Genomic DNA, 14,109 nt, shown 5'->3' on the forward strand with positions numbered 1-14,109 from the left:
ATTCCTACGTTCTTCCCCCCCAACAAACGCAAACGTCGTGATCAGCTTAAGGCTAGGCAACAACTTTTTCGATCCTCACGGTTCCTTTGACTCTGGTGGATGTGGCACACGCCGGGACAGGGTTGGATATAAACAGCAAGTAAACACTCTAATTTTAAACTTGCACTGGAAAGCACTTTCACAATGGGGACAGTGGCGCTCGCTCCGTGTCTCCAAGCGCACTCGCAAGGGCCCCTCTGCTGGGCTCAGTGTCCCAGATCCTCCGGGTGCCGGGACCCTGGAGCCGGGAGTCCGGGGAGGTGCCGGGCCAGAGAGAAAACTTCCCGCGGCCGACATGAGCCGGGGGAGCCCGAGATCATCCCTCCCGCGCGGCCAGCGGAGAACGTGAGTGGGGCCCGGGGAGCAGGGAGAGGGGCGGAGCCGGCGCGGGGGGCGCGCGGGGCGCGGAGGAGGCGCGGAGGAGGCGCGGAGGAGCCGCGGAGGAGCCGCGGAGCCGCGCCGCACTTGTCCTGTAATCGATTGCCGAGCGCGCCGAGCGAGCGGCCGAGCGCGCATACACGCGCCCCCGCCCCTCCCGCCCGCTCGCCCGCGCGCTCGCTCGCCCGCCTGCCCGGCGGCTCGAGGCTCTCACGGACCCGGGAGCTCGAGTACGACCCTCCCCCCACCCTCTGTGCGCGCGCCTCCGCCAGCCGGCGCGCGCCGCCGCCGCCGCCGCCGCCGCCACCGCCACTGCCCGCCCTCCGCCTGCGGGCGTCTGCGCGAGCCCGGCCGGCGGGGGAGATGTGCTCGGGCTCCGCCGGATCGGTTTCTCGGGGTTTGACCAGCTGTCCCGGGCTAACCCTGCTCCTCGCTGAAGATGGAGGAAGTAAAAACAGGATTACCCTTAGCTACAGATCCACTGCCTTAGTTTCCACCACCAACTGCAGTGCACAAACACACGTTAGGCACAGAAAAGAAAGAAAGAGAGAGAGGGAGAGGACACACTAACAGTAAACACAAACAAAAGGGTGATGGGATTATTTTACTGCATGCACTGCTGAGGTAAATCTCCGCTTGGCTTTTTGCGTGGGGAAGAACAGCTCTTGTTTTATTTGTCTTCTGATTCATAGATTATCTATCAATTTGTGTATGGTTTGCAAAGGGGTGGGGGGGAGTGTTTTCAAAGTTAAGTGTAATGATGTGGAATCTTGTTTAACAGTGTGGTGTGATCGAATGACTTGTTGCTGTTAACCAGTGATAATAATAATATAGACGCTTTTCTTTGGGGAGGGATGGGTTGTGTCTCTGATTAGGAAAACGATTTCTGTAAAGGACGCACCGGGAATTTCGTTGAAGATGGTGTTCTTTGCCTTAATGTATCGTCCCCTCCTTGTAATCTGCTTCTGGGATGTTAATGGATTAATCAGTTCTCATCTCTATAGCTGTCATGGATTTGGACTTGTTTTTGCTTTGTTTTAACTTGAATTCCAAGAAGAAAGATTGGATAACCTGGCATAGATTGCAGCTGTCTAGATAGAGGGTATTATACTGTTGAGATCGAAAACAAAACAAAAATAATAATGATAATAAAAATCTGCTTTGACACATGTATAAAAGCAGCAGTTAAAATCGCTTTGACAGGTTCTGGTATGGACGAAGGAGATGGAATGAAGATTTAATTTCTTTTTCTTTTTTTCTTTTTCTTCCCATTTTGCCAGAGGCCACAAAACAGTCCTGTGAAGTTGGCCTAGGTTCCTTGCTGGGTTCTGCCTGACTGTCCCTCCCCTCGTACCCCCCCTCCCCTTTTTCTTTCAGTTTTCTTGTCTTAGCTTTTGGTCGATTCTTAAGGAACCGGTGGATCAAGTTTTTTCTCTTCTTGTTAATCGCATTGCTGTAGCACTGACTGACCTCTCACTCTCTCTTTCTCTCCCTCCCTCCCTCTCTCTCTTTTTTCCTCTTTCCTGAAAGTACGTGGTGCCATTCCTGAGTGACTTTTCCTACTAGACCATCCCAAAGGGACGAGGGGGCGGGGGCGGGGGAGGAGGAGGACGAGGAGGAGGAGAAGAAGGAGGAGGAGGAGGTTGGGGGGGGAGTGTTCCTTCTCTCTCATTTCTTGGTTTTGTTTATCAGCCGATCTGTTTGCTGGATTCGGTCTTGGAATGACCCACCTGTAAAGTGCTTTCCCTCCTCCTCGCCTTCAACTCTGCAGGGGGCTTGGCCTGGAGGGGGCCAGGGAGGGAAAGGGGGGGGGACACAAAAAACTTCTTTCTTTCTTTCTCCGTTTCTCTTCAGCCCGACATTGTCACCTCCTCTTTGAGGGGTTAGAAGAAGCTGGGATCTCCCGACAGAGCTGGAAATGGTGATGAATGTTTTTTAATCAAAGGACAATTTCTTTTGTATGTACATTTCGTTTCTCTTTCTCCTTTTTCTTTTTCTTTCTTTTCCTTCACTGAGGAGGGTTTAGTAACCCTTTCACTGTTGGGGCAGACTTCTTTAGCTTCTAACTGACGCCTCTTTTTAGTATGTGTGTTAAATGTGTACATTTTTAAAGAGATAGACTCATTTGTAAGATCTCGGTAGCAACTGCTCCCCTTTAAACTTTACGGATCCCTTTCTTTAAAACCTTACGTAACCTAATTGAAAGAATTTGATAAGAGTAGAGCAGGTCGGAATTTAACTGCTATGTAGTTACTGAGAATTTGATCTGATTATTCCATAAAGAAAGAAAGAAAAGTTTTTGGGGGGTGGGAGGGGGTAGGGAGGCTGGTGGTGAAGGGGAGGGGAGGGAGAAGGGAAGTGGTTTTGGAGACAAGAAGTGAAGCTGCCTGTTTTCCAGTAAGTAATGGAGAAATTCCAGGAGCCAGGGCTAAATATACTTGGCGATCAATACAGAAATGGCTCATTGTGAATAATTTAGCTGCTGGTGTTGTGAGAGTTTTGAAACTAAAGGCAAAAAGGACCCGGGCCAAAGGGGAAAAAATAAGTAAAAATCTTTTCAGGACTTGTCAATTCTTTAACTTTTTCCCCTCAAAGAATACAGTTAGATTATCGATCACCTCATTATGTGAATCAAAGCTAGGGGGTGTTGTCTCATACAATTTACTTTTGTTTCTGGGGATTAGGTGCTGTTTTGTGTTATTGATGCATGAAAATCATTCCTCATACTTGGGGAGAGAGAGAGAGAAAAAAGATCCCCTCGTGCACAGCCAAAAGTTTCTGAAATGCTGGAAATCCGAATGTCTTAAGTAGGCTTGGCATTTGTCTCCAGCCATAGTCTGGCAGGAAATTAGGGTACGTTGAACAGGTGCTTACACAGAATTTGGGGTAGGCTAGGATGTCAATACAAACCAGAGTTGGCCAACTGCTGCAAAACTCTTTGGGATACAGTCTAGTACTAAGTATTTTTGTTTTGTTTTGTTTTCTTATGTTATGTTTGTTCTCCGCAACCCCCCCCCCCCCATTAGAACATGATGAACCAACTTGTAACAATTGTGAATAGAGCTGTCTGTATACTAGGGAAGTACTCAAACTGCAGGGCGATTGTGGGAAGTAGTGAGTGGTAAAATACTTAGATAGCAGTTAAAGTTGGCAAATTAGAGATTACCTCCTCCTCCTATTTGTCCCCCCCCCCCCGCCTGCAATAAAACAGGTACATTTGGATTAAGAGAGTCGTTTCTTCTCTTGCTACAGCCCATCTCACAGGACACTTAGAGTCCCTATCCTATCTCCAGCAGGAATCAGATCATTTGCAGAGAGTTCAGTGACTTGCAAATGAGCACGCACAGTACACTGTAGTATGTTTCTTGGGCACAGGTTGCAGGAGCAGCATGGACTACCTGCTTGGGGCTTGAAATAAGTGAAGAATTGAATGGCAGATACAGGGAGGAATCTTTGGGTAAAGGTTGCAATCTTTTGTGTTCCAGCACTGCACTTTGACTATGGAAACAGACGCAATTGATGGCTACATAACATGTGAGTATTCCTTTTCAGTAATTTGTTGTGGGCAATCCAGTGCGCTTCATGCCTCCTCCTGCGTGCGAGTTCCTGAGCCATGAGTTTTAAGTACGGGTTCTCTAGCTTTAGTTGCTATTCACCATACCACCTTGCAATGGATACGAGGAAGTATTACCAGAAACATCTAAGAAGGGGGCATAGAAAAAAATCTCCTTATGTCAGGAAGGACATTATTTAAGGCTTGTAGCCAGCAGATCTTTAGTTTCTTATATGACTGGTTTTCCTGTTTAATTTAAATTTAGAATACATCAGGTTATAGATATTTCTTCTAGTGGGGGGGGGGGGGATGTACTTAAGATTTACTGCTAGGTAACCTAATTTTCCCAGACACATGATATGAAAGAATTAGCTTCTTATCACCTTTCTTTTTCTTTTTAAAGCAAGCTCATTTGAACCATCCAGCAAACATTTTTTAAAATATTCACCTTAAGTGCTTTATATAGATTAAATTAGATTATTAAAAAAATTCTTACTGTTTTCACTACAATTATTTTGGACCTCAGATGGTCTCTATTGCCATTGACCTGTAAGAGTGCTAGATAATAAAGTTTGTTCAGTTTTTTATTATGGGCTAGGGGTGTGTGTGTGTGTGTGTGTGTGTGTGTGTGTGTGTGTTTCCCCTGCATTTCATTCATTTACTATGTATTTTATTTCCTTGTAGTTTTTCTTTAAGAAAAAGAAAGCATGTTTCTTGAGCGCTCGGTTCTGCATGCCCTCTGAATATGAGGCAGTCTGAGTAATTAGATGTTACGTGACAATGAACAGAAACCAAAAGAATGTATCTTTTTGAAAGCAGGTGACAATGAGCTTTCACCTGAAGGGGAGCACGCCAATATGGCCATTGACCTCACCTCAAGCACACCCAATGGACAGCATGCCTCGCCAAGTCACATGACAAGCAGTAAGTCTTTATTCTATGATTATTATTTTTTTAAATTCTCAAGTGAGAGGTTTGGCTTTATCAGGTCTGTGAGGTCCTCTCACTCTGGGACGGACAGAGGTACTGCTGTAGCTTTTGTTAAGAAAAGAACAACACAGATTTATTTCCGCTCATTCTAGTATCATAAAACATGAGCCTACTTACTAGTCTGAGCTGTCCCAAGGTGGCGTTTGCTAGCTGGTGCCTCCCTGTACCGGGTAAGCAATGTTAGCATTTGCTGATTATTGTTTTCTATTTGAGGGTCACATCTAGACTTTTTGTTTGATTACAAAAAAAAAAAAAATAGAGAAATGTGGCATTACCAAAGGACTCTTCATGGTTATTTAAAACAAAAACAAAAAAGAAATAGAAGAGATAATGTTATGAAGAATATTAATATTAAATATTAATATTATTCCTAGAAGAATCCTAGAATTGGGTACTTCGATATTTGAAACTTGGAATAATTCTTGGTATGAAGAAGCTAAGGATATCAGTGGTGAGATTGACGTGTTACTTGCTTTCTCAGAAAGGAAGAAAAAACAATGTAAAAGTTTTTCCCTCAGAGATTTTGAAGTAAAATGTCATTGGAAATTAGTGGAACTCATTTGCATCATTTCTTAAAAAAAAAAAAAAGCATTTTGTTTTACACTGTCCAGAGGGAATAAGAACAACAACAACAAAGAGTTTTGGAAGGATGTTTCTGGGTTTGCAGGAATGACATCTTGGCTCTTTGGTGTTTCCGACATGGAGCGTCATAGACAATGTTGAGTGTGATAGAAAGGCGTGCTGTCAGTGTGAGAGGACAAGATGCATTTATTTGTTAAGTTTGTCTTCTAATTATAAGGTCTTATCAGATTAATTCAGTGCAAGTGGTCTGCCACTCTTTCTCAGAACAGGCTTGAGGTGTTGATTCCTTTGTACTTTGGGTATCTGTTGTGGTCTTAAATAGAAAGGACATGGTTTATGTTAGGTTTAGTTTAATTTACAACTTCTCTCTTTGGATGATGAAGGAGACTTTTCTTCTTTAAAGATTCAACAACTGGGGAAAACTGAATAAGCTACTTAATTACAAGGATATTCTTAAGTCAGTTCTGGTTATCTGAGAGAACTTTCTCGGTCTTTCTTGTAGCCTGACTTAGGTTCTTGTAAAGTTAGAAACTTTATAATTAGTGAAGACTTCTGAATTCTAAGCACAAGTATCTAAGTTACTCTTGGGTACATTTGGCATATCTTCACCCTCAAGAAATTTTAGCCATTGGCTTGAAATTCTGGTTGAGCTATTTGACTTTACTTCATTTAAAAGTTTTCTTTTTATGAATGAGGAAAACTTACTCAGGAAATTTCATTCTTGAAGCAGGCCTTTAGGATGGTAGAAAAGAAAAAAAATCCCGCTGTTGTTGAGTGATTCATTCTGAATTATATTGTTAATCTCCTGTAATGGGTTTGTAGCACATTGTTGTTTTGCTTATTGATTTGAGAAAAGTTATATTACTGTAATAGTATATAGAGATTTTTCACTTTAATATTTAATATTATTAGTTCTTTGGTAGACTATGGATTCATTTGTTAAAAATAACCTTTTCATGAAAATGTCTAGTAGGTTAAGTTAGATTTATATGGAACTTGTATGATATTCTAGTTACTCTTTACCTACTGTTAAAAACATAAAGTATGTAAAATACAGAGTAGCTGTTGATTGGACTAGTCTGTCCTCTCTAGTCACCACCAGAAAATGAGCAAGAAAATGCGTGCTTGCTTAGTTGGCACTTGGTGATCTGCTTTTCTTATTGCTTCAATCAAAAAGGCATTTCCCTTCTCTTTTAAAATAAACATTACAAAGTATAGAAATGGTTAATTTGAACAGATAAGCTGCTTTTTTTCCCCTTGCTCCCACACTTGGGCTTTTCTCACCCAAGAACAGTAAACTGAGGTTTAGTAATTTTGTGGGTTTTTTTTTTTTTTTAATTTTCTAGCCTGTGGCAATTCCATGTTCGTTCATTTTTTGGCTGAGTGCTACGTGTTTTCCGAGTTGCTGGTTAAATATTTTGGCTCTCACTTCAGAGCTGTCCGGTGCATCCTTTCTGTAGCCTCTATTTACAGTATCTAGGTTACCCACTTAGATGTTAGATGGGGAAGATACCCAGTTTTCCTCTCTGGTAGATCTAAGAGAATCATCAGCATTTTAGATCGCCAAAGCAAATAAAGTCCGAGAAAGACTCTTTTTTTTTTTTTTTTTTTTTTTTTTTTCTTTTTTCTGTTAATTAGAACAGAGACCTAGAATTGGTCACTTCAATGTTTGAAACTTGGAATAAATTTTGTATGTGGGGCTGGCACCCCTTGCTTCTTTATCCATTAACATAATGCTGTTGCCTTTAATAAATGGAAATGACATGTTCTCTGCATTCAAAGAATATATTCAGTTATATTTCATATGAGGCTGGTTCTTCCACGGAAGGAACTTTGGACTGGAAGTATTAAAGCTAGAAGTCAGTGTGAAAACTTTTCTGATAGGATAAAATAGTGTCCGTGGCAGGAAAGTAGCATCTATGTGTAACTCCAGTAAGGTATGCTATTCCACTTACTGTGCCTTCATGAAAGGGGTGAGCATCACTGTAAGGAACCAATCATCAGTTTAGTGGATTTGGTGGCTATTCTAAGATGAAGAGCATCTGTACACTGGATGCCAGCTATAGCATAAAAATAATGACAGCAGCCATCATTACCTGACAGTACCAGAATAGAGCTGGAACGACTTGGGAGAGAAGGAAGAGGGTTACAGTGCCTGGCGGTTTTGGGTTTTAAATCCACGAATAAGATAACCTTCAAGGAAGTAGCAGATATTAGTGCTCCTAACATCTCATATTGATTCCTCCTTGTGTTTTAGAGTGATTTTTCATAGAACATCTTAGATTCTTTCTTCTGGAATATGAATCTCTTTGATAGGAGGGTGGACATTGTTGCCTGAGATCATTAGTGTGCATGTTGAGTTCGCTGACAGTCTGTGGTGTCAGGGATGACAGTGTCTGTCTTGATGGCTACTGGAAACACACAGAATTAAGTGATTTTGGAAGTAGAATCTGGAAGTTAAGGATCTGAGATAGACAACTCAAACAGAATGATATAAAAATAACTTCTATTGTGTTCTGGCTTGTGAGATGAAACTTACCTCATGATTCAGTCTGTTTCTGAGTTAGCTAATTCCCAATTCTGGGATTCCTGCTTCAGTATCAGATTCAAGCTACTCTCTACTTACAGCTGACTGTTTTTTTTTAACATTAAAAAATGTAAAAATAACATTATTTAACTAATGTGTATGTGTGCATACATGCTGTGATACGGATGGCAAGACCACAGACAAGGCCAGCTCCTGCCTGTCTTCCACTGTGTCGATCGTGGGTATTGAACTAAGGCTTTCAGGCTTGGCAGCAAGCCTTTTTACTCCATGAATCATCTCACTGGTCTTTGGACATTTTTTTTTAAAGTTTTAAATTCATATTTTTTTTACATCTACTTTTATGGCCATACATGAATTTTCTTAGCAAATTATAACATAAATGATGGGAAACTACCCTATGACTTTAAAGCTCCAGGAGGAGTGGCTGTCCAGTCAGTGCTGTTGATGATCAGAGCCAGCTTGATGGCCAGGTGGCATGGATGGAATCGGAAGAAGTAGTAATTCTAGTTTTACAAGGCTCTCACCCATCAGCAGGTCAGGGAATCTAGTTTAGTCTTCTCATTACGTTTTACGTTCCTTCTTTTCATAGCGAATTTCCATTGTTAGAACACAGAGAGGCAGACGTGTATTATGGGGTTCTACTTCTCACATGTGCAAATTGAGGCTGGAAGAAATCAGTTGACCTCTGACATCCCCTAAGAAAGACACAGTTCTCACAGTTGGGATGTTATCTCGCAGGCTGATTAGCTAACTGTTGTCGCTGTAATGTCACCCTGGGATGGTGTCTGCTGTGTCCAATGTGGTGTTTTAGTAACAAAAAAACCCTAGAATTTCAGAAGTAGTGGAGTATTGGTGTGAAGCTGGAGCAATGTCAGTATTCTCGTCAAGCTGCCCTCCAATGGGATTTGTATAATTTAGCACATTGTAGATTCCTGGCTTTCTGAGTTTCTTCTGCTGCTTAGTTTGGCAGTCACCCTTGGTTGCATTTCCATAGGACACACCCTAATGTAACACCAGATTAGTTTGATGTAAAGCATAGCTCCTTTTGGACTCATAGCAGTGATGTTTGTGTGTGTGTCTATGTGTGTCTGTGTGTGTGTGTGTGTGTGTGTGTGTGTGTGTGTGTGCGCGCGCGCACGTGCACGTTCACATGAATGCGTGTGTCTGTGTAGATGTGTATGTATTTCTCTGTGTGTATGTTTGTTTGTGTACATGTGTGTATTTGTATGTGTGTGTGTGTGTGTGTGTGTGTGTGTGTGTGTGTTTGTGTGTGTGTATGCAGGTATATATATTGGTATTTAGCTTTTACTTGCTAGAACTTGAAAACAACAACTAAGAACCCTGATTTAATGTCTTCCCAGCTGTCAGAGTTAAGTGTCATAAATGTATCAAAAGCAGAAAAGAAGGAAAAAGTTTAAACAGGAAGTGTAAGCATGTTTGCAAGTCATTAACAGCAAGCCTGCTGCTTCTCTTCCTCTGCCCCTCTCTCACCCTAGCTAGTCCATCTAGGCTGTTTAGAGGTGAGAATTAAGGTGACAACTTTCTGTCGAGAGAACTTATGTATCTGTGTCCAACTCTGTCCCTCCTAGTAGAAGTCCCTTTTTTAATCTTTTTAAATGTGATATGATTAAGTTCATTGGGAATCTTCCTGAGAGCTTCTACCCAGAAGGCCTTTGGATCCAAAGTTTCTCTTCCCTTTGATACATTGATAAATTTTGAATACTGATATATTTTGATATTATGATATTATGGAAACTAAGTATTACAATCCAAAAAACGAAGCAGAATACAGTGCTGTTTTTTTTAACTTTTTTATATTTTATATATATGTATATATTACTAATCTGATAGTACTGTCTCCTTGTGAATAGAGACTCAGAATATCTCCACTTTGAAATGATAAGAAATATTTAGGACTACTTGTGAACTTCATTTTCTTTACAATTCTTATCACTGTTGGATGGAGAGGAGGTCAGCTTGCCAGTGTTAGTGAGGGCACAGCAGCTTCCCAGATGCTGCGCTAAATGCTTTCCATATTATTTGTTTAGTCTCTACTGTACCTCACCAAGGAGGGGAAAGAATCTGTCCATGTGAGAGCATCAGGCTTAGTATCTAAAGATGTGTGAGCAGCCACTGACTTATGCTAGAATTTCTGCTTCCTTAGTAACTTACTAACCACCCCCTGCCTTAGATATGAAGCATGGCATTTGACTTGACACCTGTCAGTGTCAGTTGCTCACCTATAATTTGAGGGGAACTGAAACTGCCCCCACCAGACTGTTGTGATGTTTAAATGAGCTAATATATGAGAACTGTTCAGCAGAGCTCCCAACATATGGTCGGATCTGATGCATGATCACTGAGGTTATTGCCCAGGAAAGTCTAATTGATTAATTAATTAATGTTTAAGTATGACAGGCTCACAAGAGAAAGGGTTTGTCTTCTGATCCAGATGTGTTTGACATCTGGATTTATTGCTCTAGCTGTTTGACGCATGGGGCCATAGAACAGAGACAGTATTTCTGATAATTTAGTATAAAAATAGAAGAAAGATATCAACTGTTCCTTAGTGCATCCACGAAGCATTTAGCTAGAAAGTCATAGAGTTGGATTACGTATTTGATTTTTCTTTTACTGGCTTCTGTATTCATAAGTAAAGATTTTTCATTTTGATCTATCTAGTTCAGTTGTTGTTTGTGATCCCAAAGACAACAGTTAGTAAGAGCAAAAAGAAAGTTCTATCCATGTTGACAGCTTTTTTCCCCCCTAGAGTTCTCATTGAAAACTTAATCTCATTTAATGCTTCTGAATTAAGTATGATAAATTCTGTTAAAACATATTATTTTCATTATAGTCATGAGTATGTCTGTATGGGAATAACTTTGCACAAGTTCAGGTACCTGTAGAGGACGAAAGAGAGTGTCTGGTCCACTGGAGCTGAAATGATTAGGCAGTAATGGGTTCTGGGAACCAAATTCAGATCCTCTTCAAGAGCAGTATGTATTCTTCACTTCTGAGCCATCCTCTCTATCCCACAGTGCCAAAAAGTTGTATTTCATAATCACTTTGCAGGCCACGTTATATGGTTTTGGTGTGATGGTTTAGTTGTTTTAAGTCAATTTAAAATACTATTGGTAGTCTTATACATTTGGCATTTTGCTTTATTATTCTAGCTTAGCTTCTAGTCTCTACAAAGTGAGATGAATGGAGAGGTATACTGTATTCCTTCTGTAGGAACGATACTCTGATGGAGCACACAGAAATTTACTCTCAGTATCATATTGTGGGAAGCAGAGTCTTGATTATAGGAGGCGAGAAGTCATATGATTTCAGAGGGAATTTTCTAGAGAGAAGCTCTTTGAGCTGACCTGTAGTAAGTATAAAGGAGTTAGGAGGAAAGTGAAAGACTTTCATTAAATGGCTACTTCCAGTGAGGGGTGAGAAATACCATAGGCATTCTGGGAAACAGAAACAAGCAGGTTTGTATTTCTGGAGTTTTAGGCGGCTCCAAATTCTGTAGGAATCTGAGGTCAGAGATGGCTCTGGAGAATTAATCAAGGTAGGACACTGGAATTTCTTGTGTCACAGGAAACCTGGCTTTAATTTTTAGTGGAGCCCAGGGTGATAACAAAACAGATGATTTGAGGTTTTGATTGACGTGAGTTTTGTGGCTGTAAAGTGAGGAGAGAAGGCTGTGGATGAGGAGTCGGGGGCATCTTGACCAGGCTGCTGTGATGGTTAAGTGGCCAGCCAGGAGAGCTAGTGGTAGTGGGATGAAGAGGAAGAGAAGGATATGGGAAGCATTTTAAAGTGGACAGGACTTTGACAGTGGAGTTTAGGAAGTTGAAGGTGATTCTTCAGTTCCTGGTTAGATTGGGGTGCATTCTGTCAGTCAGCAAAGACAGGGAATACTTAGAGCTAAGTTACTAGAAAAAAATTCTATTTTTGAATTTGGGAGGTGACTGTACTGAGACAGGCTAGGTGGAAGTATGAAGTCTTCATTGGTGACTGCTCTGCCTCTTTATTTCCATTACTTTGCCCCTGTAGTACTTTAACATTAGTTTCATGTTTCTTAAAAACGCATTCATCAGTAACTGAGAATTTTGATCAGTGGCCTCATTCCCTCAATTACACCAATAAGGAAAAATTCTCTGTTGAAATGAGTAAGCACATAGCTTTGTAAACTCTTTGCTTAACAGAACACCCCCCCCCCCATTTTTTCTTTCTATTTTTAGAAGTTGAGTTAACTTGTGTGATTGACTCACTGGTTTTTAAATAAAATATTGCAACCCTTCTCTTTGAAACTTTTGTGGTATTTTTAGTTTGATAAGCTATATATATTTAAAAGCCACAAGCCTAGTATGTGCCACAAATCCAAATTCAATATTGTCTAGTGAATCACCTTTATTCTCTTACCTGTATCTTTCTTAACAACTGTGTAGTTTATAATACATGACTGATTGCTGGCTAGCTAAGTACCAGTTAGTTCTGCTGCATAGTCAAACAATTTTAGCATTCTAGTCCAGATCGTTTTTTAGAACTTTGAGATACATATATGGATATTATATGTATTATTTATTTAAAAACCTATAATATTATGAGGGAATAATGTGTTATAACTTATTCCTTAATCAACATTTTTGTTTTAAAACATGTATTAGAGAATTTTATCTGAAATTGTAGTTTCCTAAAATGCCTTTGTATTTCATATTAATGTTAATGACAAAACATTTGAAATTTCCTTTATGTATGAACTTCAGTACTCTCTAAAATATGTGTTTAATTGACCTAACAAGTATTGAGCACTTACTTTATGTAATACATGGCTGATTTTAAGAAATGGAAAGACCTAAGGTGTTTTGAACAGACCATCTTTAAGGGTTCAGGTGAATTGCTATTTCATTGCAAAACACTGGGTCCCCTAGTCTTGTGAACTGCCCTGCATGAGTAATGAGCAAAGGTCACTTGGTGAGAGGTACAGATTGAAGCATTTAATGATATAGCATATTCAACCCCACAATAGAGATAGTGCTGTCTATGGAGCTGAGGTATTTTAATCCAATTTTTTCCCCTTTATATAGTAATGACTTTAGGCTCCTCAGCTCTGGTTTCAGCCCAACACTCAATCATCATTATCATCATCATCATCACCACCTTCTTCTTCTTCTTCTTCTTCTTCTTCTTCTTCTTCTTCTTCTTCTTCTTCTTCTTCTTCTTCTTCTTCCTCCTCCTCCTCCTCCTCCTCCTCCTCCTCCTCCTCCTCCTCCTCCTCCTCCTCCTCCTTCTCCTCCTCCTTCTCCTCCTTTTCTCCTACCTTCCTCAGCTAACTCAGCAAAATTCCATTTATTACCTACATTAATACAAGTAATCAGGTTATAAACATTACTTGCTGGCCTGGGATCTATTCATTTTCTTTAATGTGATTTATATCTGTCTTAAATTTATTAAATGCTGGTTATATAGCTTAACTCCATGAAGGGAATCTTACATTGCCTACAAAGGTTTCCTCAACTCCTATTGTCATACATTTCAACTCAGATTCACAGAAACGTTGGCGGGTGGTGTGTTTCTGTCTCTCTAGTTTCCTGTAGGAGGCCAGAAAATATTTATTGAATAAAAAATACTATTTAAGCTCATTATATTGTATATCTATTTAAATGAGGTGCTTTTGACCAAGTTGAATGAATTTGGAATTTTGATTTCTTAGATGTTAAGTAACTTGCACATTCTAACTTACCCATGTCTTTTTGAGTATGTGTTTATTTTATAATATCTCTTATCATCTTGAAGGCAGTCCCCAACAGATGATCTGCTCGGATCTACAGCTCTTTTTATGTTTTCTTCTATTTTCAGGGGTCCTAAGATAACGATGCTTTAAGGTGCTTCCATGAGGTATCACTGCCTCTAGTACATGTGCCATCTTTACACAGAACGTTTAGAGTTTACAGACTGAATTCTATATGTAATTTTAAAGGCAGCTCTTTGTCACTTACTTAAATCTGTTTTTAGTAGCATATAC

The 14,109-nt window shown here is 40.4% G+C and overlaps 1 protein-coding gene across 7 annotated transcripts in view; it reads left to right on the forward strand.

Annotated features, from left to right (window-relative positions):
• Nucleotides 1-743: 743 nt before the first annotated feature.
• Nucleotides 744-14,109, forward strand: part of Ikzf2 (IKAROS family zinc finger 2) — a 146,476-nt gene continuing 133,110 nt past the window's right edge. For 2 of the 7 annotated variants that reach the window (XM_034497532.2, XM_034497535.2), the window contains exons 1-3: nt 2,090-2,375; nt 3,903-3,951; nt 4,790-4,894. In XM_034497532.2, the coding sequence (XP_034353423.1) occupies nt 2,346-2,375; nt 3,903-3,951; nt 4,790-4,894 (184 nt within the window). In that variant the 5' untranslated portion in view covers nt 2,090-2,345. Of the gene's footprint in view, nt 1,042-1,807; nt 1,947-2,088; nt 2,376-3,902; nt 3,952-4,786; nt 4,895-14,109 lie in introns of those variants that run through there. The other 5 variants (XM_076931719.1, XM_076931720.1, XM_034497533.2 and 2 more) reach the window with 5 other exon arrangements.

This window comes from Arvicanthis niloticus, chromosome 3 (assembly GCF_011762505.2).
Source record: "Arvicanthis niloticus isolate mArvNil1 chromosome 3, mArvNil1.pat.X, whole genome shotgun sequence".
NCBI classification, from domain to species: Eukaryota; Metazoa; Chordata; class Mammalia; order Rodentia; family Muridae; genus Arvicanthis; species Arvicanthis niloticus.